The sequence below is a fragment of the Rhinopithecus roxellana genome, chromosome 6, assembly GCF_007565055.1.
Source record: "Rhinopithecus roxellana isolate Shanxi Qingling chromosome 6, ASM756505v1, whole genome shotgun sequence".
NCBI lineage: Eukaryota > Metazoa > Chordata > Mammalia > Primates > Cercopithecidae > Rhinopithecus > Rhinopithecus roxellana.
Genome location: NC_044554.1, coordinates 148,592,678 through 148,617,660, shown reverse-complemented (window position 1 = coordinate 148,617,660; position 24,983 = coordinate 148,592,678). Strand labels below are relative to the sequence as shown.

At 42.1% G+C, this 24,983-nt stretch overlaps 1 protein-coding gene across 2 annotated transcripts in view; it reads right to left on the bottom strand.

Moving 5' to 3' along the window:
* CREB5 (cAMP responsive element binding protein 5) overlaps positions 1–24,983 on the bottom strand; it is a 417,388-nt gene that overhangs the window by 117,719 nt on the left and 274,686 nt on the right. The window contains exon 1 of one of the 2 annotated variants that reach the window (XM_010388328.2): positions 21,866–22,082. The exons of the other annotated variant lie outside the window; for it this stretch is intronic. Within the exon in view, the coding sequence (XP_010386630.1) occupies positions 21,866–21,912 (47 nt within the window). The 5' untranslated portion in view covers positions 21,913–22,082. Of the gene's footprint in view, positions 1–21,865; positions 22,083–24,983 lie in introns of those variants that run through there. 2 annotated transcript variants of the gene reach the window in all.

The following is a 24,983-nucleotide window of genomic DNA, read 5'->3' as shown; positions in this document are numbered from 1 at the left end:
AAAATACTAAAAAGCCAGAAGTGAAGACTTAACGGGAAAAGTAAAGGGAATAAGACTTCTTTAGCCCATGGGGGAGACATTAGAGAAGGCTGGCAGATAATGATGATCATCTTCAAAGTTGCAAATTACTATAATCTGAGAATGGTCACCAGTTACTTTCAAACACAACTGAAGCAGAATAGTAACAGTACATCAGCAGCATGTGGATTTAACTTAGAAAAGAATATCTCCCAAGAACAAATAGTGTAAAACAATTAAATGGCTAATAGAGATTTTGAAATTTCCTCTTACTGGGCTCTTAAAAAATAGACTTCTCCCTGTCTGGCTTGCTTTCTAGGGAGAAGGAGGAAGAACTGGCAAACCTCTTGGAGTCCTAAATTAGGTCTATTATTTTCACTTATTCCAGACAGAGTGGCTGACAGAAATGATAGAGATAATGCTGACTCCCATCCTTAACCAGGAAATCCAATAAGGTAGTCTTGTAGGGCTGACAGGCAATAGGCTGTTGGCTGCCTCCTGGCTCTGCCACTGCCCAGGAGTGTGTGCTCTTAGTAAGGCATCTAACTCCTCTGTTTTCTCATTGGCAAAAACTATATGGCTGTATTATCCATGTCACAGGTATGGCATGAGGATAACTTCAGAGAATATTTTGAGTGTGCTTAGCCCTTTGAAGATGATCAATGCCTAATCTATTTCAGAGATGAGTGATCTGCTGTAGAAAATATAGTTTATACAACCACCATTTTAAAACACAAAGTAAAGCTATATTGTTCTAAATTTGGGGGTGAAGCATTTGGGGAAAAGACCCAGAAACATCCGGCCTCTTTGAGGGGTATGGGTGTCTCCTCCATTACTGTGAGTCCCCAGTTATCCCCTATCATCTTCTCGGGGAAGCCGGCTTTCTCTCCATGCCAGACCTCTTACAGCGGGTACCAGTTTCTCTCCTAGGCTGAAGGGAGAATATTTGAGAACGATGAGCTTAGCACACAATAGGAGCCCCACAGAGGTTTCTTAAAAGATGTAATGAAGTTACCTCATGGTCCACTATCTCTTATTTCCGGGCAGCTATACCCCTATGTCACATCCATGACAGGCATCTTTTTAAGGGCTATGATAACTTGAAACACTATCCTGATTTCTAGGGACAGTCAAGCTACCATTGGCTTGAACAGAGGGTATGGGGGAAGGGTGAAGTTTCTAGGAAACTGTGTGCCCTCTCTTGTGCAACCTTCCCTGAGCTACCTTTCAAGTTCTCCCACTTTGCAAGAGCACTTATCATGAAGCAGAATTGATATTAATCTGAAACACTTAGTAAAATAGTAGCAATAAAGCTCATAATAATGATACTTGGCAGGTACTTTACACTTCGCATTCAAGGATCTCAAATAGCTTTTCAACCTGGCTTTGCTATTTTCCAAGCTACTCATGGACTGGACACACAAGCAAAAACACCACTGAGTATGGCTTCCCTGCAGACAAAATTGATTCCATCATTAGGTTCTGAGATTGACATTGTGTTCAATCTATGTACATAAATACACCTGCTACATACAAACACCCACAGATACCCACATCCTAAAAGGCAAAAGTGCTAGAAAGATATATATATTTTTTGAAACAGAGTTTTACTCTTGTTGCCCAGGCTGAAGTGCAATGGCACAATCTCGGCTCACTGCAACCTCTTTCCCCCAGGTTCAAGCGATTCTCCTGCCTCAGCTTCCCGAGTGGCTGGGATTACAGGGAACCATCACCATGCCCATCTAATTTTTTGTATTTTTAGTAGAGACAGGGTTTTGCCATATTGGCCAAGCTGGTCTCGAACTCCTGACCTCTGGTGATCCACCCGCCTCGGCCTCCCAAAGTGTTGGGTTTACAGGCGCAAGCCACTGCACCCGGCTGAAGATTTTTTGTCTCTAACACACTTTTGCCTGTATTAGCAGGAGAAACTCTGGAACCCAGGTTTACATTTTAATAGACTTGTTTTATTTTGATATTTCTCTCAACCCTCTTCTCAGGGTGTTTAAAAGTACAATTGAAATGTCTGTGTCTGTTTGTTAAAGGCATGGAATTTTAAAAGGCTTACTTTTCCTTTAAGTTCATTAAAGAATATTTTGTTTAGGTTTAAATGATTACTTAAAAGCCACACAGGGATTTATATAAAGTGTTTCTTCTAAGGTACTTTTTCCTTCCCTGGTGGCCCTGGATCTCGCCAAAGAGAGTGACTTGCTCAGTTTCTGAAGTTATTCCTCAGACAGTCCTATTCCTACTTGCAAACAAATGTGGTATTTGGGGTTTCAAGTTCAAAATGTAATTTGGTATCATTTCAGATGTCTTCCTACAGCTTAATAAACATTTTCCCCAGAGGGACTTGGAGTCTGATTTTAATTTGTGGTAGGGTTATGGGCACAGTAAATGTCAATTTTAGCTATAGACAATAAGTCCCTAGTATAAATAGAAATGGAAAGTGACTGACAGTACATTTAAAGAACATGCAAAACATTATGCTTGTTCACTGGCCGTAAGTGTTCCCCCAAAATCCCTTCACTGGTCTGTCATGATAGCTTGGTTTTCTTTTTTTTTTTTTTTTGAGTCAGAGTCTCACTCTGTCACCCAGGCTGGAGTGCAGTGGCACGTGATCTCGGCTCACTGCAACCTCTGCCTCCTGGGTTCAAGCAATTCTCCTGCCTCAGCCTCCTGAGTAGCTGGGATTACAGGCGCCTGCCCCCCACACCCAGCTAGTTTTTGTATTTTTAGTAGAGATGAGGTTTCACCATGTTGGCCAGGCTGGTCTCGAACTCCTGACCTCATGATCCGCCTGCCTTGGCCTCCCAAAGTGCTGGGATTACAGGTGTGAGCCACCACGCCTGGTCGATAGCTTGGTTTTCTCTTCAGATTCCTGACAACTAGTCACACCAGAACAGAAAGGCCAAATTGTGCTTTCTTAGGATGTGTCAACTTGAAGATCATAAAATGACAAAAGTGAAGTAACTGAGTCCTGCATGGTATGGCTTTGAATATGAATACACCAGCAAGAGTGTCTACTGACTCAGCCAGTCATTTACCTGGTGATTTTAGGCTGTGTCCTCAGTGCCTCTGAGTTTCCCTTTCTTCATGAACAAAAAAATAAAAATAAAAATAAAAGGCTGAACCAACAATCTTCAAGGACCTTTTCAACCCTAAAGTTAAATGAGTAGACATGATCAAGAGAGGGTAATCCGGCTGGGTGCAGTGGCTCACATCTGTAATCCCAGTGCTTTGGGAGGCTGAGGTGGGAGGATCTCTTGAGCCCAGGTGTTTCAGACAAGCCTGGGCAACATAGCAAGACCTCATCTTTACAAAAAATTTAAAAATGAGCCAGGCATGGTGGGGTGCCTGTAGTACTAGCTACTTGGGAGGCTAGGGTGGGAGGATCACTTGAGCCCAGGAGTTTGAAGACACAGTGAGCTATGATCGTGTCACTGCAGAAACAGAGACTCTGTCTTTAAAAAAAAAAAAAAAAAAAAAAAAAGTGAGAGATCCAGAACTATTATTTATTTCAGGGAAGCAACACGTCAGTTAAAAGTAGATTTTCCTTAAATTTGGACACAAATAGATGAGTAATTCCTTACTGGTTCTTGGACTTTGCTTTCCTTGAACAAAAGAAAGTCTCCAATGATCTCTGAGTGCAAGTAACATTTAGCTGAGGAGGGCAGCAGGAACTAGGAATCTTGACGGGTAGGCGAGGAGGTCATTTCTTCTCACATATGAACAATAATCCTTTTGATGAGCAGGAAATAAAGGTTTCACTCTTTGTGCACTAGAATAAGTAATTTATTAGTAAGCACAATAACATCTTTTAGGAGAGGTAGGACAGGTCCCCAGATAAGCAGTTCTGTCTTTTCAGTGTTGGAGCCATCAGACTCATTGGGACTAGGTTTAAATCGGACATTTTGAGAATGACAAAAATCCTCCAGGTCTGCCAGGAAAAACATTTCACTACTTCATAGTACATGCTACCTGACACTACCTGCTAAAGAGCTAAGACAACATTCCCTAAGTGCCTAGGTTGAGTCCTGTGGATGATCCAGTCCATGGTACCTGTGATGGTAGGTTTTATGTCAACTTGACTGGGCCATGGGTTGCCCAGATATCTGGTTAAACATTATTTCTGGGTGCCCCTATGAGGATGTTTTTGGAAGGGATTGACATTTGAACTGGTAGACTGAGTAATGCAGTATACCTTCCCCAATATGGGTGGGCTTCATCTAATCCACTGAGGACCTGAATAGAAGAAGAAGGTGGAGGAAGGTTGAGTGATCTCTCTCTCTGCCTGATTGCTTGAGCTGGGACATCTGTCTTCTCCTGACCTTAGTCTGGGAGCAACACCTTTGGTGCTTCTGGTTCTCAGGCCTTCAGAATCCAATTGGAATTTACACCATCTGCTTTTCTGGGTCTCCAGCTGGCAGATGGCAGATCATGGGGGCTTTTTAGCTTCCATAATCTGGTGAGTCAATTCCTTATAATAAACCATCTCTCTCTCTCTCTCTCTCATTGGTCTGTTTTTCTGGAGAACCCTGACTAGTACAGTGCTCCATCTTTAGATCTTTCCCCTCATATTTCCTTAAATATATTTGGTAGAAGTGAATTAGCAGATTTCAGGCATTAACTTTGAGATTCCTCATCCTGTACTTCTAATCATTCACCAAGTTCCATTCAATCCACCCCCAAAATAGACCTGAAATGTATCCACTTGGCTCCATCCCTACTGCCAAGATCCTAGTCCAAAACACTATCTTGTTTCTCTTGGTTTCTTCCAACAGTTTCTGCCTCCAGTTTTGCTCTTCTTCTATCCAAACTCTGACTTGTAGCCAGAATGATCTTCATAAACCAAAGATTTGGTCATGACATTTCCCTGTTCAACATTCTTCCATGATTCTCCTTAGCATTTAGGATGTGTTTTCAGTATCTTTTATATGTTCTACCTCATTGATGCCTGTAGTACTAACTTTCCACCTGGCTTGATAGGGTCTTTCCACCCTAGCTTCCATTCATTTCCTAGACTGTGCCACGCTGTTTCCTACCCCAGGGCCTTGAAGCATCTTTTGATCTTTGCCTGGAAGGTTTCGCCATCTGCTCTTTTGTTGACCAATTTTCATTCATCCTTTAGGTCTCCTTTTAAATATCCCTTCCTTAAAACTTTCTTTGACCCCCAAATTAAAAGTCAAATTTAGCAACCACGAATTTAAAGGGCCACATAGCCACCTCTGGTTTGCCTTCATGCTATTTCTAATAATATATGAATAGGTATGGTTATTTTGTTTAGTATCCATCTCTGTGATTAGTCTCAAATCTTCCTGGAGGCCGGGGCTGTGCATTTGGGTAAAATCATTCTGGTTTCCTTTCACCATTGGGAAAATGTACACTTACTTTCTGGAGGACGCTGCTCTGTCTGGATGGAGAAGCAGAAAGGAGAACATCATAACATAGTTGGAAAGGCTTCTAGAAGTGAAGAAGATTGATCCAACATAAGTGAGCACCAGAGTGCTTGCCTCATGCTATTGGTAATAGATCTTTCTGCTTTTCTGAAGCCTGAGGCTATTTCTCTTGACAAGCACAAAAGTGAAAATGCCAAATGGCAATGTTTTCTTTCCAAGGCTTATAATTTTGCTTTCGGGTAATGCTGAAACATTCAAGTGTTCTTATAAAAGTTAAGTGCTTTCCATTTTTGCCATGGTTTCAGTTGTTGAAGCCCTCCAGAAGGATTAAAACCTGTAACTACTTTTATATAAAATTCCCAAGCATCAAATATATATGCCATACAAACCTCTTTAATTAAAATAAGGCTGAAAGAGCTATAATTGTAAGTGCCACGGACTGCTATTCCTTATAAGGAAGAAAACTGAAAAAAGATCTTCTGTTATATTACTCAAAAACAAAGCAAACAAAATCAATGATTTCAAAGTCTAGCACGGCTGAGAAAATTCATTTTCTTAATATGGATTGAACTTCAGAGTGATAGGGCAGAGTGGACATACAAGAATGACTGTCTACAGCAAACTTCTGGCAGACTCTTTGGCCTATTGGTTCACAGCCAGTATTTTCTTCATAAATGAATTCCACATCTTTATTAAGTATTTCTCTTTTTATTATTTGAAACATACTTTAAATATTTTGTTTTATAATGTCCTGGAAACTGATACAATTCCTTCCAGATCAAGGAAGATGGTAAAAATCAATTATTTTTTTTTTACTTTTAGAGCAATTACAAAAAATTTATGCTCCAATTTGTCCATTACTATGAATATCATTTGATGTCACATGTAAACAACTTGGGCAGCCAGAATGAAAGGTGTCCTTCTGACTAGGTAATTTTTCAAAGAGCTCTAAGTGACTATTAGATAGAAATATATACCCCTAGTTTGAGTTGATTTGTAGAAGAGTGTGTAGTAAGAATTATAGATTTTAAATTGGAATCAACCTTTTATAAGAAAATCCCCTGCAAGAACCAACCAAAACACATCAAAAGCCTGAAGTGAGCTTCCAATGTCAGATCCTTTACAGAAGCAAGTCACAGTTTGTAACTCAGAGAATAAATCTTATTAAAATGAATTTTATCTGCCACGGATGGAATTTCAAAGTTGGCCCATTTACAAATGAGTTAATTTGCTTTATCCAAAATAAGAGGGATTTTGGGGGTCCATTTAAATCATTAGAATGGCTGGTTCAGGGTGCAGAGAGGGGCTGGACTTCATCTCCCCAGCCCCCGCAGAAACTAGACTTGTCTTCCCTGTGCCTCAGAACCCAGTTCTCAAAGCCTCCTAATGGGTTTCACTGTTTTCTTTCCAGTGCTTATCATAATCAGGGAGCTGCACATTTGCATCCCTAATGGACCTTTTTCAAAAGTGTGTTGACATTTCAGTAGGTTTCGAATAGCTCTTAATGCTTCTCTCAATTTGGGCAGGTGCCCACAAATCTCCTTATATGGGTCTGCACATACAGACTGTCTACTTTACTCACAGGGTTGGTGGGTTCTTTTTTTTTTTTAAATCCCTGGGAACCTATCTTAATTATACTCTTAAAAAAAATGAAAACTCAGAAGTTGGATGACTCAGAAAATGACCATCTAGCTGGGTGCCTACACGCAGGGCAGCATCTTAACTCTATCTGTGAAACTTAGGCCTGAGTTAAAAGTATCCTCCCTCGTGTGGTAGATTCACTTTTTGGAGCTTCTATTTTTATCGAAAGGAAATAGATATAAATAAGGCCATCAAGATAAACACAGGTTAGAGGAGAGAGTTGAAATCAAGCAGGAAGCTCATCATCTGAGCACAAACTCCCCTGTGTTTTACTCCTCATTTTTCCTAGGAGGACTAAGAATCCAGAAAGCCTGCAGAGGGGCAATTTTAGTCCCACCTAACTTTGTGTGACTTCAATAAACATTCGATACAACAGAAACACAGCTAAAATTATTTTTTAAAGCTTTTTGTTGTTGTTGTTAAACTTTTACTCAGCTTCTGCTATATCTCAGGAACTGTGCTGAGAGCCTAGCGTGAATAAAAGATCATTGCTGCCCTGCAGGAATTCATCATTTATGAAGGCAAATAGCCAGGGAAGTCAGCTAATGGTGTAATGGGAGATACCCCCAAAAGTGTTATTTAATACCCTGAGGGTTCCAGGGGATGGTCCTTGAAGAGGAGACACATGAATTGTTCCAGGAAAGATGAGAAGTTAGCCCTGCATTGTGAGCACACGCATGTGTGTGTGTGTGTTTGTGTGTGTGCACGTGTTTGTGAGTCAGAGAGATGTTGGTAGTAGGGGCTCCAGAGCCTACTGTCTGTGAAAGGTAGGTTGTTAAAATATGTCAACAAAGGCTGAGAAGATATTAAACAACTACTGTCATTCATAACTTAATAACATGAAAATGATCTCTGGATGATAACAATCCTTTCTAGAAATATCGACTGTCTGATGTATGTCCCATTTAGATGATGCCCTTGTATACACCAAATTGGGAACTATATATATATAAAAATGTTAAAACTGATTTCCCAGTATTTCAGGTAGGTGCCTGAGTTACAAATTAAAAGAACCATTTGATAGACTATACTACACACTTTGGTCATTTTTGCATTAGAGAGAGACATTTGGGGTAAGTGGGAGGGAGGCACTGGAGCTCTTGGGCAGGGGACTTGGTATTTTTCAGAATTAAAAAACCCCTTCTTGACCCTATTGTCCTATATTAAGCTCCTTTGGAAAAGGTGAAAATAGAGCCATAATTTGGTCCTACTATTTCTGTTTCTAAAAAGCCTTTTCCAAGACAGAAAGTTGATATAACTTTTTTTCTCTTCAGTATTTCCAGTTTTCATTTATTTTTTATATACAGTTCAATAAATACAGATAAGCATAAGATGGTGGGAGTCAGGGGGTAGATTTTAACAATCACTGTTATGCACTATCTTCCCTGGAAGTACTGAAAGTAGTTTTCTGAGTTTAGTGTGACATTTCCTCTCCCTTTTAGGTACTGCTTTCGCAACAAATTAATTTTGGTTCCTAGAGAGCACACTCCTACCTCAAAGTGCTGTGTGAGATGCTCCCCTAACAAGATAATAAATAGATTTTTCCATGACTTCCAGCATAGAATTAAAACATATAAAGATAGCTTTCTCTTGTCTACATTGACTTGAAATATTTTGAAAAAATACATTGTTATCTCCTAGTTTCTTTCTTTTCTTTTTTCTTTTTTCACTTTCGGAGGGCAGCAAAGTTAATACCCTAGTTTCTAAACCGATATTGGCAGTCACTGAATACACCCTTTCTTTCAAATGAAAAAAAAAAAAAAAAGAAGAAGAAGAAAGGAAGGAAGGAAGGAAGGAAGGAAGGAAGCAAACCTTGGTCATCCTGGCTTAAATATGAAAATGAAACAAGAATATGAGACAAGGCAGCCTCACAGAGCAAATGGCCCAGCCCATGGCTTCCCACCCGGGCCCTCTCCCTCCCTTATTGTGTATATCTCGCTCAAAACCCACTTCTGTGCTTTTGCATATGAAAAATGAGGCTGTAAAAGGGTCAGCCTGTAAAAGGCATAGCTAGTAAAAAATAATTGGGGGGCATTGAATACAGACGATGTGCACCGTTCATAAGATAATTAGTCCCGGGATCCTTACTGTGTTGCTCCTGAGGTTCCTCATGCCAGCAAGAATTCTGAGGTGTGGAGAAGTTATATCACAGCTTACTCAACAGAGAAGCTATAACAGAATGCACATTTCCAAGACCATTCCCAGCAACTTGAAAGCCTCATCTCATATCTTGCCTTCATAAAACACAGCATTTCCACACTGTGGCTGTTTTAATAAACCAATGAATAGTTCTCTCCAATCTGTTTGCTTTTAGTGGACTTACTTTCCTTCTCCAAAGAAGCTGGCACTATAATGTCAGACAAATGGCTAGAATAACCATGCACTGCTCTGGACACCAATGAATAAAATATAGAAAATACTGCCTGTCCTCAGAGTGCATTATTCCACTTAGAAAATGGTATAATTGGATAGTATTGGGAGAGGATTCATGTATTTTTGAGTCGTGGGGTTACTTTCTGGCAATTGCCTGACTTGAAACTTTAATCAGGAAGTTCTCTTAGCCCTGTGAGTGATTTTTTTTTGGGGGGGTGCGGGGGAGGCGGGGAGGTTGGGGGATGAGGAAGGAGAGTATTAAAGAATTGAGAAAATGACTAAGCCCCGCAGGCCTTTTTTTCTTGTCATACAGTTGTTGTCAAAAAGATTCACTATTATGTCTGGGATAGGGAAACTCCATGGCATTTTGCGTCCAGTAAAAATGTCTCAAACCATTTTTCAAACATTTTGAGGTTTGGCACAAACCTGAAATCCATCTTGCCAAGCACTTCCCCCACCTTAATTCTTAAACCCATGTGTCTTTCAAGGGAAATTTAATCCGTATGTTTCTGATTCATTTACACTTAACTCATCAAAATGGTGTTTTGTAAGAGCTATTTGATGTTCAAGAAGTCTTATGAGCTTCTCTTTTTATAAGTCTGAAAAGCCTTTCTTTCTGAGAACCCAGAAAATTGTATTTTACCAGCTGTAGGCCAAATGATTTGAGCTGTGTTAAAAATCAAGAACCTGCTGAATTTAGGAGCCATACAGCAGACACAATGACATAAATAAACATCCCCATGTGTCCACCTGCTCATACATCAACTGAAAACCTTTCCAACTCATTCCTTCCTCGAAGAAGTCTATCCCTCAAGGCCGAAGAACAAATTACAACGCTGAGGCAGAAAAGAACGATGGTCCTATAGCAAAAATCCCCATTGGTTCTGGAGATTCCCAATTGAGATTCCCAGCTCAGCATCCATGGAAATAAATCCAGTTGCATTTTTGTTAGATGAATCTATTATTACCTAAGAAATAAAATAATCATTGAAGGCCAGAACTAGATGGATGTCATGAAATTTCTAATCCAGTAGGATTTGGATTTTGTTCCAAGGACCTCTGGCTGGGGGTGGGGGTGACTTATGGGAGGAGATATGGACCAGTCAGGGATCTGTTTTCCATACTGGGCTTTTCCACAAGAGGATTTCTTAAGAAGTAGTCTCAGCGTAACTTCAGTTTGAAAACAAATACCTTAATTTTACATGAGGACACAGAGTTTGGGGAAAGGAATCTTGGAGTTGGGACAGAACTTGAAATACAACCCAGGTCCCCTGATCCTTGCCCAGCATTCCGGTGGCCTTTCTATGATACCAGTGTGTTTCCAATGCTGGTTGCACTTCATTAGGGGGCCAATTAGTGAGAAATGGTGAAATCAGCTTAATCTGACACTACCAGAATTTTAGAACAATAGATACATATCTAATACATCAGATATCCAAATAATGTTATACACAGTAAAAATTAAGTATTATTCCATAAAAATTATGTGTATATATAAATATGTGTGTGTGCATATTATACACATAATCTAATGTACATGTGTGTATATATGAATACATACACATGTATATATTTCCATGTGTATATATACAATATGTATGTAAAGTATATATGCACACATATATGTGTATGTAATGTATGTATATATGTATATATGTGTACACATTACACATTACATACACATATATGTATATATAAACATATATGTATGTGTGTATATATGTATATGTGTGTATGTAGTGTGTGTATATGTGTATATATTTGTACATATGTATATATGTGTAGGTGTATATATGTGTGTACATATATATGCATATGTGTGGGTATATTGGGCTGTGATACAGAATATATTTCTCACTATTGCTCATATCAAAAAAATTTAAAAACTACTATACAGAAAACCACATTTTGTTCCCTCATGGTTCAGTCAATAATGGTTTTCAATTTGCCTCATTAAAGATCACGTGGCTGGAAAAACCCAATAAGATCCTTCGCACTTCAGTAGAGGAAATCCTACAAAACACTGGTCCATTTCAAAGGGGGCTTAAATACACAGCTCAGAAGAAACGAATAAAGAAAAAGAGGAGGAGGAGGAGGACAGATAACTCTTTGAGAAAAGAAAGGGTCATATCCATCTTCCTATGATTTATTTACAAATGGCAGGAAGGATTTCTGATTTGCATTCAGTGCATCTGCACAGCTGAAGATGCAGACATATGAGCTCCAGCATAGTTCCACAGTGCATTTTCCAAGCACTTAACAATCATTAATTAGTTAGAAACATCCTTTCAAGGTCGGGAGACACAATAGTTCATCTCCACACAACGATGCTTTGGAGGCTCCCGGGCAGCCGAATGGTACGGCACCTGGGTAATGACTGTGGGAAGATTAATTGGGTTAACTGGCTGTGAAGAATCTTGTGAAAACGCCGCTCCACTGCACTGTCAGATGTCAGAGAAGGCCAGCGTCCTTTGTGCCTAACAGCTGAAAGCTGCCTCCATGGGAAAGGATGCAAAGTCATTAAAACAACTATGAATTACCCTTTGCTCTCTTTTTTTCAGAATCATAATGAAGTGACAAGTTTTCTGTGGTCACAAAGTGCTGGAGTCTCTTTGGGATTAAAGTGCAAAGTGGGGCTGTTTGGGAATTGTGGTCTAAAACTGTTCCCTAGGTGGGGAGGAAGAGGGAGGAAGCAGAGTGTTCAGAGCCCAGAGGTCACATCCTGCAGGTGGGTGGGTGCTGGTTCTGGGGCAGCTTCCAAGCTCTGTCCTCATCAGACATGCACTCAGTGTAGCCAGGGCTCAGGCAGGGAGAGGGAGGAGAGAAGAGACTGGTGGGAAGCAAAGAGCTGGACTCCAGGACATTTACCCCAATGCTATTGGGGCCCACAACTTCAGGGCCCACTAACTAGACCCAACGGGGGCTCATGGCTGGAGGCAAAAAGCAAGCTATCTTGTGGCCTCTGCACCCCTCTCTCCAGACCAGAGGATGGAGTCTCTGCACAGCTGCCTGAATGATTTCCAGTGTCTCAAGGGCCTGCCTGTTGGTTGCTCCCTCCCACCCCACCATCCCCAGGGGTCAGAACTCAAAAAGGGACTGCAAAGCATTAGCCTGGGCAATATGACAGAATTCCTGGCACCAGGAAGCTCACTGGCCTGGCAGGGCAGAAATGTGCTTCTCACTGTCTTAGAGCTTGGTCTGGGCCCTGACACCAATGGTTTTATGGTATAGAATAACTCTCTTCATATTTTTGGATGGCCTCGATTTCTTCCCTTCCCTCCCTCTCTCCCTCCCTCTGTGGCCCAGGCTGTAGTGCAATGGCACCATCACGACTCACTGCAGCCTGGAACTTCCAGGCTCAAGTGATCCTCTTGCCTCAGTCTCCAGAGTAGCTGGGACTATAGGTGCATGACACCATGCCCGGCTAATTTTTTTTTTTTTTTTTTTTTTTTGTAGAGATGAGGTCTCCGTACATTGCTCAGACTAGTTTCAAACTCTTGGGCTCAAGCTATTCTCCCATCTTGGCCTCCCAAATTGCATGCTGTGATTACAAGCGTTAGCCATCATGCCTGGCCTTTGATTTCTTAATCTGTAAGGTGAATGGGTTGGGTTGAAACATCAATCTTTAGGTTCTGGCTTCATCAGTGCATTTAGAATTATAAGACTGGACCAGGCTCAGTAGCTCATGCCTATAACCCTGGCTACTCAGGAGGCTGAGGCGGGAGGATTGCTAGAGTCTAGGAATCTGAGACTAGCCTGGGCTACATAGGGATACCCAGTCTTCACAAAAAAATTAAAAACATAGCCACATGTCATGGTGTGCACCTGTAGCCCCAGCTACACAGGAGGCTGAGGCAGGAGGACCACTTGACCCCGAGAGTTCGAGGCTGCAGTGAGCTGTGATTATGTCAGTGGGTGACAGAGCAAGACCCTGTCTCTAAAGAAAAAATTTAAAAAAAGAATTATAAGATGATTATTCTACTACTAAGGAAGTTCTGGATGGTGAGAGCAAATTCAAATCAAATGACGTTTCCTGTGACCTGTACACGTCACAGGGAGCTTCCTGTTTGCCCTCACAGGAAGGAAATGGCAAAAAGCAGCCATGTACTGAAGTAGGGCAAGATCTGAACTCAGAAAAATAATCTGGCTATAGAGAGGCCACTGCATGATCCATATTAGGGTGGATGATGGTGAGAGCAAAACTAAAGGTGAAAATGCTACGCAAGAGCAATTTACATCTACATTTATACTAAATGGGTTTATTATAATTGCTGTTATTATGATTAATTTCAGAGGAATTAAATGGGATCAGCCCTTTATTGCAAAGTGTTGCTGAGCTGACGGAAGTGTTATGATAAATAAGAAGGTCAAGAAGAGGCAGATGCAAAAGAAAAGTTACTCTACGTCATCTAAAAAAGAAATCTACTACTTAACTAAAAGCAGTGAAAAAAGACCCTGCTCTTTTGATGTTGAAATAAACTACAATACATTGAAGTGAGAGCTGAAACCTCATTTTCTGACCAATGACATGTACAGCCAGAAGTATGATTCTCTCTTCACCTCTCCACCCGCTCATGACCTCACCTGCATTCTGTGACACGGTTCACTTTTCTTGGAAGGAACTGTTACATGACAGTATTTCTCTCTACATTATTAATGCCCAAAATATATTATTATCCAGACTTCCAAAGAAGTCAACTGGTTCCATTATTAAATAACTAACATTTTTTAGCACTCACTATGCTAAGTGTATTATGCTCTTATGGATTCCATTTCATAGACAAAGTAACCGAGGCTCAGAAATGTTCAATAGAGTGTCAAAAATCACATAATTAGCAAATGGCAAAGCCAGAGTTTGCCTCCAGATCTGTCTGACTCCAAAACAATCCACAGGGTCCAATCGCATCTGGCCATATTGATTATGAGGAATTAGGCTTCCCCTCTCTGCACAAAAGCTTGTTTTGCAGACTTTTTTTTTCCTTCCTTTTTTTTTTTTTTTTTTTTTTTTAAGCAGTGATACAAGCCCCATTGAGGGCAGAGGGGCAGAGCCAAGTGGGCAGACAGGCCCAAAATGCTGCAAGAGGGCCAGCTGGACTGTCTGCCATGTCAGCACATGGGTGCAGCCCAATATGACTTCAATTCAAGATCTTTGATTTGCAAAATAAAAAGTTTGTGGAATCCTAAAATATGGTAATTCATGGTAGGCATTCTAATTCATACAACGCAGCCTCCTGACCCCATTTTTCCGTTAAGATGAGTCATCAAATCTATGCATTAATAGGTACTTTGACATTCATTGGGGGCCATATTATTGCTTTTTCTAGGCTTTGCTTTTTGGACATGTCCAGTTCTATTTTAGTTATTCAGATGGAAAAGAAAAAAAGTCATAAGGTAGAATTCAGTGTTTTGGTACTATGTGAAGAGAGAGAAAGAAAGACTTTGTTGCTAGCTAGATGAGTCTTGGCTACTGTCTAACTACTGTCCCACTCTCCATAATAATTGCGAACTATTGATTAATTCTTCCTGGGTGCAGCATTGCCTCATCAATCATTAAATAAGTTCTCTTGCCAGTGCAGGTACAGGAAGGAAAGATGTATGGACTTGTGTTAAAGTGTTTGTGTACTATGGAGTGGATTTTGGAGTGCTAAGTCAATTTCAGTTTTCAAGGGTGTGTAAGTCTTTAAGAAATGACTCTTGTTGTAACCCAAACACATGAAATGCACGCCTCTGAAAGCACCCAGTCTTTTTTGTTGTTGTTTGTTTGAGACGGAGTTGCTCTGTCGCCAAGCTGAAGTGCAGTGGCGCGATCTCAGCTCACTGCAACCTCTGCCTCCCAGGTTCAAGAGATTCTTGTGCCTCAGCTTCCAGAGTAGCTGGAATTACAGGCATGTGCCACCATGCCCGAGGTTGGCCTGGTTATCCTCAATTTACAGAGAAGATAGAAACTGTGGCACAGAGAGGTGAAGTGGTTTGTCAAAGTCACACAACCAGTAAGTAGAAGAGTGATTGAATCCAGGCCTTTTAAACCCCAAAGGCCATGCACTTTTCAGGAGACCCCACCTGGCTTCTCTGATTAGTAGATGCCTGTATTTTTAGTAGAGACAGGGTTTCATCACATTGGCCTGGCTGGTCTCGAACTCCTGACCTCAAGTGATCTGCCTGCCTCGGCCTCCCAAAATGCTGGGATTACAGGCATGAGCCGCCACCTCTGGCCACACCCAGTCTTATAGCATACATTTTAATCACAAACAGCATAGCCATTTAAAAATCATAAATTGAAATTCAGACCACAACATTTGTATTGGCCTGGCCCACACTTACCAATGCCACCCATTTTCCTTCCTCTTCCTGGCCATTCTCCACATCCCTGCATTGTGACTGCCCACTCAGGTACTTGCACACGCATCTTTCTGCAATATCCAATGTAAAAGGAGTCCCCTTATGAAGGTCAGAATCCCAAAAAAACAGACAAAAAGGGAGCAGAAAGGAGAAGCCAGTGCTTTATTCCACAGCTGCTTCTTTCCACCTCCTGAGTTCAAGCAAGTCTCCTGCCTCAGCCTCCTGAGTAGGTGGGACTATAGGTGTGTGCTGCCATGCCCAGCTAATTTTTTTTTTTTTTTTTGTATTTTAGTAGAAATGGGGGTTTCACCGTGTTGCCTAGGCTTGGTTTCAAACTCCTGAGCTCAGGCAATCCACTCACCTCGGCCTCCCAAAGTGCTGCGATTAAAGGTGTGAGCCACCGCACCTGGTCACAGCTGCTTCTTTTTAAAGTACACTTCCAGATTGGCCCAGCCCATTTTCTGTCAGGCACATGACAGGGCTCAGTCTTAGTCTACACTAATTTCTGCTTCTTAATGTTGACCTGGCCTTCCTGACCAAAGTTTACTAAGTAAAATCTGAGACAATGCTTCTTTCAAGCAGCTTGAGACACCGTAGGCCATTTTGCAGCTTAGATTTGGGGATCCCAGCATGGAACTCTCAAGATGCCTCTTGGGCCCCATAGATGTTGTATAATTCCACCACCCGCCATCCTAACTCTTCCACTTGCCTCCTTGGATGTCCCTTTCTCTTCAGTCTACAAAACATCCTTTTTTAACCGGAGTCTCGCTCTGTCGCCCAGGCTGGAGTGCAATGGCGCAATCTCACTGCAACCTTTGCCTCCTGGGTTCAAGCAATTCTCTAGCCTCAGCTTCCCAAGTAGCTGAGATTCCAGGCAACTGCCACCACACCCAGCTAATTTTTGTAGTTTTAGTAGAGACAGGTTTCACCATGTTGGCCCGGCTGCTCTCAAACTCCAGACCTCAGGTGATCTGACCGCTTTGGCCTCCCAAAGTGCTGGGATTACAGGCGCAAGCCACCATGCCTGGCCTAGAAACTTCTTTTAGTCAGGCTAGGAATAGAATTCAGTTCTCATGACTGAATTCACTCACCTCTATCTCACTTTATTTTCTTGTTCACGGTGCCACAAGAGCGTGAATGGGCAGTAAGAATCCTTTCTTCCAAATTGTGATGTCCTGTGTCCCTCCCTCCACGTCACTGACTAAAGTGACGTGAGGATACTAGCGATTGGCATTTTAATCGCTAGTATCCTCACATCACTTTAGTCAGAATGGTCCTTGTACTTCTCTGTTTCTAGGACCTTGTGTGATTTCAAACCTGCTTGATTTCCAGAATTTAAAAAAAGGCATAACAGAAAAAAGGCTAGAGAAAGAAGAAGGCTGAGTGATGCTGGGACAAGAAGCCCAGTTAGAGTCAGGGAGGCCGTCCCTGCAGCAGGGACCACTATGAGGAGAATCCTATCCAACAGAATCCTCAACAACACAAACCACCAAGATTTCTTCCCCATCGGCTCACTATGTGCCAGTGGTCTTAAAACCTTATCTCCCTCCATCCAGCCTGGGCGACAGACTGAGACTCTGTCTCAAAAAAAACAAAAACAAAAACAAACACACAACAACAACAAAAAAACCTTATCTCCAACCCTTGCAATGGCTCCATGAGGTCAGTCTGGTTATCCATAATTTATAGAGAAGGTAGGAACTGTGGCACAGAGAGGTGAAGTGCCTTGTCAAAGTCACACAGCCAGTAAGTAGAAGAGTGATTGAATCCCGGCCTTTTTAACTCCAAAGGCCATGGTCTTTTTGGGAGACCCCACCCTGCTTCTCTGACTAGCAATGCCTGCTTGATGTTATCCCCATCCTTCCTGTCATAGAAGGTCTCACCAAGGGAAACATGGGAAGGCAAGGAGAAAGAATGTGAGTTCAGCATCGCCCATGGTGATGCTTAGGCATGGACAGCTGGCACTGTTCTGCTCTGTGTCTGGTGTGCAGAGGGAAGAGATTGATGCATCCTTTGTTGTGCTAGCAAAGCCATCTCTCCTCCTCCACCTGCTCACCTGTGGAGCACAGCCCCAGGGACGCTGTGGAAGGCAAACCCATGGAATGGCCATGTCCCAAGGGAAGGTAAAACACAGTCACTGTCACCAGGACTCCCCAACTGGGTATTTGATGACTTTCATTGACAGGCAAGGGCATTAAGCCCCTTTCCTTACCAAGTCAGGGTGGTGATGGAAAGTTTGTTGGTGATGGTGAGCTAGACCTAGAGTGAACTGGACTCTAGTCGCCAGAGCTTTTATGTACTTGGGTAAGCCTGACTCTCAGTTTTTACATTGACAAAAACAACAAACACACAGACACACACCCCAAATACAAGTAAAATGGGAGAATTTACAGCCCATAAACTTTTCTAAAAGATCCTGCACACCCTTCAGATTCATGAAATGGTGTCAAAAATATAGAAGACACAGCACTCTTGTGCTTCAGTTGCTTGCAAGGAGCAGAACAGTATTTTTAATAAATTTATTCCCCCAAAGATTGCATGACTACTTGATAAGTTTCTATAGTTTTAACATAAACTCGAGTTTTTAAAGGAGATTTAAGGCTACGTTTGAAAACCTTCAGAAATCATGAAAGGCAAAACTGTGTGCTTGTTCATACAGGAACGCAGAACAGGATGGATGGATTGTAACAGTGTCCATATTTTGATTGTAGTAATGTACTACCACAGTTTTGCAAGATGTTACCATTGAGGATAACTGGGCAAAGAATACATGGGAATCTCTCCATATTATTTATTTACTTCTTTTTTTTTTTTTTTTTTTTTTTTGAGACAGAGTGTCGCTTTGTTGCCCAGGCTGGAGTGCAGTGGCGTGATCTCGGCTCACTGCAACCTCCGCCTCCCGGGTTCACACCATTCTCCTGCCTCAGCCTCCGAGTAGCTGGGACTACAGGTGCCCGCCATCATGCCTGGCTAATTTTTTGTATTTTTAGTCGAGATGTAGTTTCACCGTGTTAGCCAGATGGTCTCGATCTCCTGACCTCGTGATCCACCCGCCTTGGCCTCCCAAAGTGCTGGGATTACAGGCATGAGCCACCGTGCCTGGCCCTTTCCATATTATTTCTTATGAATGCATGTAAATTTACACTTATCTGAATAAAAATGTTTAATTAAAAACCAAAAATCAAAACAAAAACCATGAAACAGAACAAAACAGTCATCAAACAGTGGAATTAACAATTTGTAGCCCTCTGGGTTACTGTGGGTAAGTGTAATGAGCTGAGATCATGTAAGTGCAACCTGGTATCACAGCTGGCATGGAGAAGCCACAGCCAGGCTAGTGCGCCTGGCCTTGTCTCTGTCAGTCACAAGCAGAGCATTTCTGAATATGAGTGAACAATTCGGAGCCAAGTCAACATAAATTGTAATGCTCTAAAAAAAGAAATCATGCCCTCTTTATTCCTGAAGAGTCCCAAGCACATACTTGGCACTCATCAAACTATGCACAATGACTAATAATCTTCACCACTGGTTTCATTTTAGCTCTGGGTAATTTCTTCCCACAGATAGGCATAGTTAAGGTCCTTCCCTGTGCGCAATTAAGCTGGGCCCATAAGTACATAAATACATACTTTACAACAAGGCTACTACCCCGGATACATAAATATATACTTTATAATAAGGCTACTACCCTGGAATTTGGCTGAAGAATAGGAGTATTGTCTGGAGAATTATCTAACAAGCACACACAGTTTTGCCTTTCATGATCTTTGAAGGTTTTCACATGTAGCCTTAAATCTCCTTTAAAAACTCGAGTTTATGTTAAAATTACAGAAACTTATCAAGTAGTCATGCAATCTTTGGGGGAATAAATTCATTAAAAATACTGTTCTGCTCCATGTGACCAACTGAAGCACAAGGGTCTGTGTCTGCTGCATTTTTGGCACCATTTCATGAGCCTGAAGGATGTGCGGGATCTTTTAGAAAAGTTTCTGGGCAGGTGAATTCTCCCTCGTCTACTCTGCCACTCTTTTTAGCAGTCTTAGCTAGGTAATTTATCTCATTGAGGTCTCCTCAAAGGTAGCATTTGAAAACTAAAAAGTTTACCGTGTTTGTTTTTTTGCCAAAAAGCAAAAAGTAAACAAATAAAAATCAAACTTCAAAGTGGAGAAAGATATACTCCTGTCTATCCTCCCCCATTCACTTCTTTTCAAGTACTAATTCATCCTGAATTTCAAATGTACTTTTCTCTGAAAAACTATGCCAAATACTCTCTAGCAAACTTTTGTATAGAACATGGATATACACACAGAACTTTCGAGTGGAAAGAGGCTTCAGAGATCACCTCAGATTGGTTCCCCATGCGGCAAGGAGCTTCTAGCCCACCTTGCCCTTTCCTGAGCTTTAGAGTAGAGCCCAGGTGGTTTAAATGATTTGTTCAAGGTCAAGCATCAGAATTAACACTCAGGCCTCCCCACACATCATGCTATTTCCTCCAAAAATTACTTCTCCCCACTGCTTCCCACTTCTACCTCTGCCCAAAAAAGGAGGAAAGAGAGAAGATCCATAAAGTCGTAATTAATGATATCCAAAACATGCGTTAAATAAATAAATATAGACACCTTTCTGGTATGTGCCGCATGCCTCAATATGCATCCAGCTGTAGAATGATCACGACTAAATAAGCCCAAGAGAAGTTTTGAAGTTCCCAGAATGAGAAAGTGTTGGACTTGCCCTCTTGTTTTAGAGGGTTTTAGTTTATCACTATCTAATAATGCTGGATGGTGTCAGAAAGCACTCAACCCAGGCAGCATATCACAATACGAAATCTATTCTATGAAACAGAAACGTGGTAATAATTTTCGAAACATCACAGTCTCTCTGAGTACACGAGATCCTTAAAACATTAAGAACACAATCCTTTGCCCCTCTCTCGCTGTATTTCATGTTAATTTCTTACTCTCAAATATTAACAACTCAATCAAGAAGTCTTCATCATCACCCCCTCACTACTGAAGCATATCATCTAAAAAATTAATTCGAGAACATAAAACTCTTAAAGACAGCACCGGATTAATTAGCATGTGGAACAACAGAGAGTCAACATGCTCTAGTAAATGCACAATTGCTGTTAACCTTCACGGAAATAATAGGGGAAAGACTATAACTCCCTTTAAGGATCATCGTCTATTACTTTTAAAACCTGCAGTATATTCTTACTAATAAATGGAAAAGCACAATCACTTTTCATACAACACACACACAGTTTTCCAGTCATTTACAATTCACCAGTTACACTCAAAAATCACCCCCCCCAACCACCCCCCGCCCCACCGCCACACCATCACTTCCACCTTTTATGAAAAGACAACAGTTTTGAGCCACTTAAAACAGAGAGAGAGAGAATCCTGGCAGAAAATAATACACAGCTGTGATAATATCGTGTTATTTTAAAATACCACAATATAGTTTTACTTTTAATAATAAAAGATAAAAAAGGAGCGTCTGTGAATAATTAGAGATTGCAGTCTGAAGCCGGTTACAGTCACTGCAATTGATAATAAACTGAAAACCCCTTGAGAGCAGGTAAATGCTTTGCAACCCTGACCCCCTCGCTCTCACATTACTTAACTACCCTGCGGTTCTTGCATTACATCACCATTCAAGCGATTGGTTCCTGCATTTTAACTCTCTCCCTGTCTCCTCCGATTAGGAGCGACACCGCAGCAAAGAAACTTCGCCCGAGTTTGCTCTTTTTCGCTTCGCTTTTTATTTGTGGCCCTTTTGCTCTGGTTGCTTTGGTTTGCTCTGCTTTTTTTTTTTTTTTCCCCTCCAACCCGGCCTCTGTTCAACTCATTCAGGTCTCTGTGCTAGAACAAAAACTCTGATCGAAGTGAAAAGAAATGCCTCTTCGGGCAAGAAGAGGAGCGGAGGGGCTGGGGAAAGAGGAGAAGGAAGAAGAGGAGAAACAAAGACGGGCAGAAAGGGAGAAGGGGGAGAAAATGAAGAGGAGGAGGAGGACGAAGGCTCAAAAACAGAAGGCAGTAGGGGCAAAAAAATCTATAAAATCAGGAGAAAAGAAAATAAAATTAAAAACAAACCTCATGGACATCACTGAGGCTGAATTCCCTCCTGAGGTGCAGAACATGAGAGCTCTGGAATGAGTGTGTGTAGAATTTGAGCCAAAGCTTAACTAGCTTGAGTGAGTCATATCCTTCCCATTTGATTCCAGGCCAAGCGATGATGTAATGTGCTGGCCCTTCTTTTGCGCCTAGCTCTGGCTCTCCCTCCGGCTGGGCTCTCGCTCACTTGCTCTCTTTCTCCCGGTCTCGCCCTCCTCCCCCTTCTCCTTTTTAGCTCAGTGCTAGTGAAGTCACCATTTAAATCTGGCAGAACTGAAGCAAAAACTTCAATGTAACCAAAACAGCCCCAGGCCGAGTTCCAGACTCAGAGAGCCTTCGTGGTGCACTTGCCCTTAGAAACGGGTAAACAAAGGGGGAAACAGTGCCGCTGGGGATGGCCCTACAGCTGCCATCAGAGAGCTCCAAGAGGGACCCGGAGTTCTGCAGGCAGAGGTCAGCTGGTTCTGCTGAAAAAAAAAAAAAAAAAAAAAAAAAAGAGTGCCCTGTGTTTGGAGAAAGGGAAATAACATCAGGACACGTGTAGAGATGGGAAGCAGGGAGTGAAAGATGGCAGGTTGGAAGGTTTGAGTGTTAAAAACCAACCTCAGTTAGCAGCTTGGGCTTTGGTTCAGAACCAGGTGACAGGGTTTCCATCGCCCAGGGCCCTTTTTTCCTGGAGCTGGATGGGATTTTCTGTTGCCAAATGCCAACCGCCACCCCTCCGGAGAGTTCTCGCATCTGACCTCCCTGTCAGCAAGGGCAAAACCACTTCTGGTCCAAACATGTGCCCGTGTCTGGAGCCACCAAGGGCTGTGAAATCAGTCACTTCTCCCTTGTCCCCTATGGGTCACCCTGTCATGTGCTAAAGGAAAAAGACCCCAGCCACAAGACACAACACTTGCCTTTCTGAGATCAGCACTCCACTTTCAGGTGAACCTTCCAAAGGAGAGGGAAGGAAGACAAGTCCCCCCTTAAAATCAAAGACAGGCTGTGCCCCCACGACTCAACTGGCTAGAGGGGGTGCTGGTGCGGGTGGAGCCGTCTGTGACTTTAAAGAGGAGAACAGACAGTATGTGTGTCTCTTTTTTAATTACAGAGTGAGGAAAAACAGCCTGGGGAGGTGGGGGCAGTCAAGCATGATCCTTCACAAATGACAGTGAAGCCCTTTTAATGGCTGAATTCTACCCCTCACTTCACACCTCCCCACTCAGGGTTCCACCAGGACAACACTCCAGACACTTCTCTACACTATTAGCAGGGATTTTTAACCCCATCGTCTCTCCGTTTTGCCATTTCTCCTCACCCTTCATGCTTCCTTCAAAAAGAAAAAAGTAACATGAAAATGGGAAGTTCACTAGGATTTTTTTTTTTTTTTAATACCACAAAAGCAGAAGAAAGGCATGAAGCTGCAATTTTTTTTTTTCCTTTTCCGAAAATGAGCATGGCTTGTGCTAAGTCTATTGCCCCTAAAGCCTTTTGTGGCCAATGAATCAGGTAGATAAGACAAACATTGGTCTCTTTGCACGTTGCAAAGCAGAGAGGAACTTGACTTCTAAACTCTGTTTTTGGAGGAATCTCCCAGCTTATTAAAGATGTCCACTGATGGAGGTCAGGGATATTCATCTGAATCCCCTGGAATTTAAATCACAGCTTCAGGGAGTGTCGCTGTACTCAGGGTGAAGAGTTAAAAAGCAATATTTGCCCAAGGGTCTCCAGGACCCTGGAGGTTGGGGTGGGGAAGCGCTTTCTCCAGCAGGCTGCCCTTTGGTTTGACATCCTCAATTGATGCTGATGCCACAGTGGCTCCGAGTGACACCTTTATCAAGGCAGGCAGCTCTGAATTAGAGGTGATCAGCCATAATTACAGCTGGCGCCACTGAAGCCTGTGGCCTGACAGCGGCAAATGTGGTTGTTATAAAGTTTGGTCCACCATGTCAGTGGCCTGTATAACTCATTTACGTCTGACTTGCCAAGCAGCCATTGATTTTTCTTCTGCTAAGGGGAATAAATAAAACAAAATTTTCAATAGCTTCTACAAGCCTTTACACTTCAAGGCAGGTTGGCAAGATTTTGTATAAACTGCTTTTTCCTTTTTAAACGAGCCATTGACCATCTTGGTTAATATCAAGCTATGGACTTTCACTTTCCCTTCCCTACCCCCCAAATCTCCCCTCCCCACTTTAGTTTTCTTATTTAAATGTTTTCTTTATGTTATTATTTTTAGTACAAAATGGATATGTGGTAGAGTTTTCCAAATTTACATCTTTTTGTAAGCTCAATGGGGAAATGTTCTCTGTAGGATTTTCCTTATACCATATTACAGGGGCTGGGTGAACCCACTAGATACCAGGCTTCTGCTGTTTTTCAGTGACATAGGCAAAAGGGACCCTGTGCTTTAAATAGAGGTGATGTAAAGATGGCTTTCCTGTGCCTTGCTTGGGAAGTAACAAAGGAGATGATAGCTTCGGCCAACGCCAGGCACGGACCTCAGATGAGGCCCACCAGCATCATTGCTTCTACCAGGAGGAGCAAGAGAACAAGAGGTTTGAAGGCGGCCAGTGTGCCTCTGATCAGGGAGTGAAATCGCCCATGGGTACAGTGTTTCTAAAACCCAGACAAATGCCAAGGACCCAGAAATGTCTGTGTCTGATGATGATGCCGTTAAGCCACCAATGTGTCAGAACACTTCAACATCCCAATAAAACAACTTTGGAGTGCTGGCCTGAATTGAAATCAATTTCAGAGTTCAAAGGGTCTGAATATTTACATTTGCACTTGTTCAGGACATAAGTATTCCCTCCTGCCCCTTCCAAATCAGGCATTCCACGGGCTGCTGGGTGCCTCCCCACTTGAAAAGAAGCCCTACTTTCCCATTTTCGTTCCTGTGAGCAGCTAAAGAGAGACAAGATGCTGTTCCCAAAACAAAATTCCCCTCTGACTCAAGAGATTCCTTTTTCACCCATTTGGCCTTCTCCCCTACCCCATGTCCTAGCTGCTCCTCTGAAGAAGGGGGGCTTCATAGATAGAAGTCATAAGATGCTGTAATTCCAGAGGGAGCCTTCTTAGAAGTAGCCCCCGGCCAACAGGCTAGGTCTCC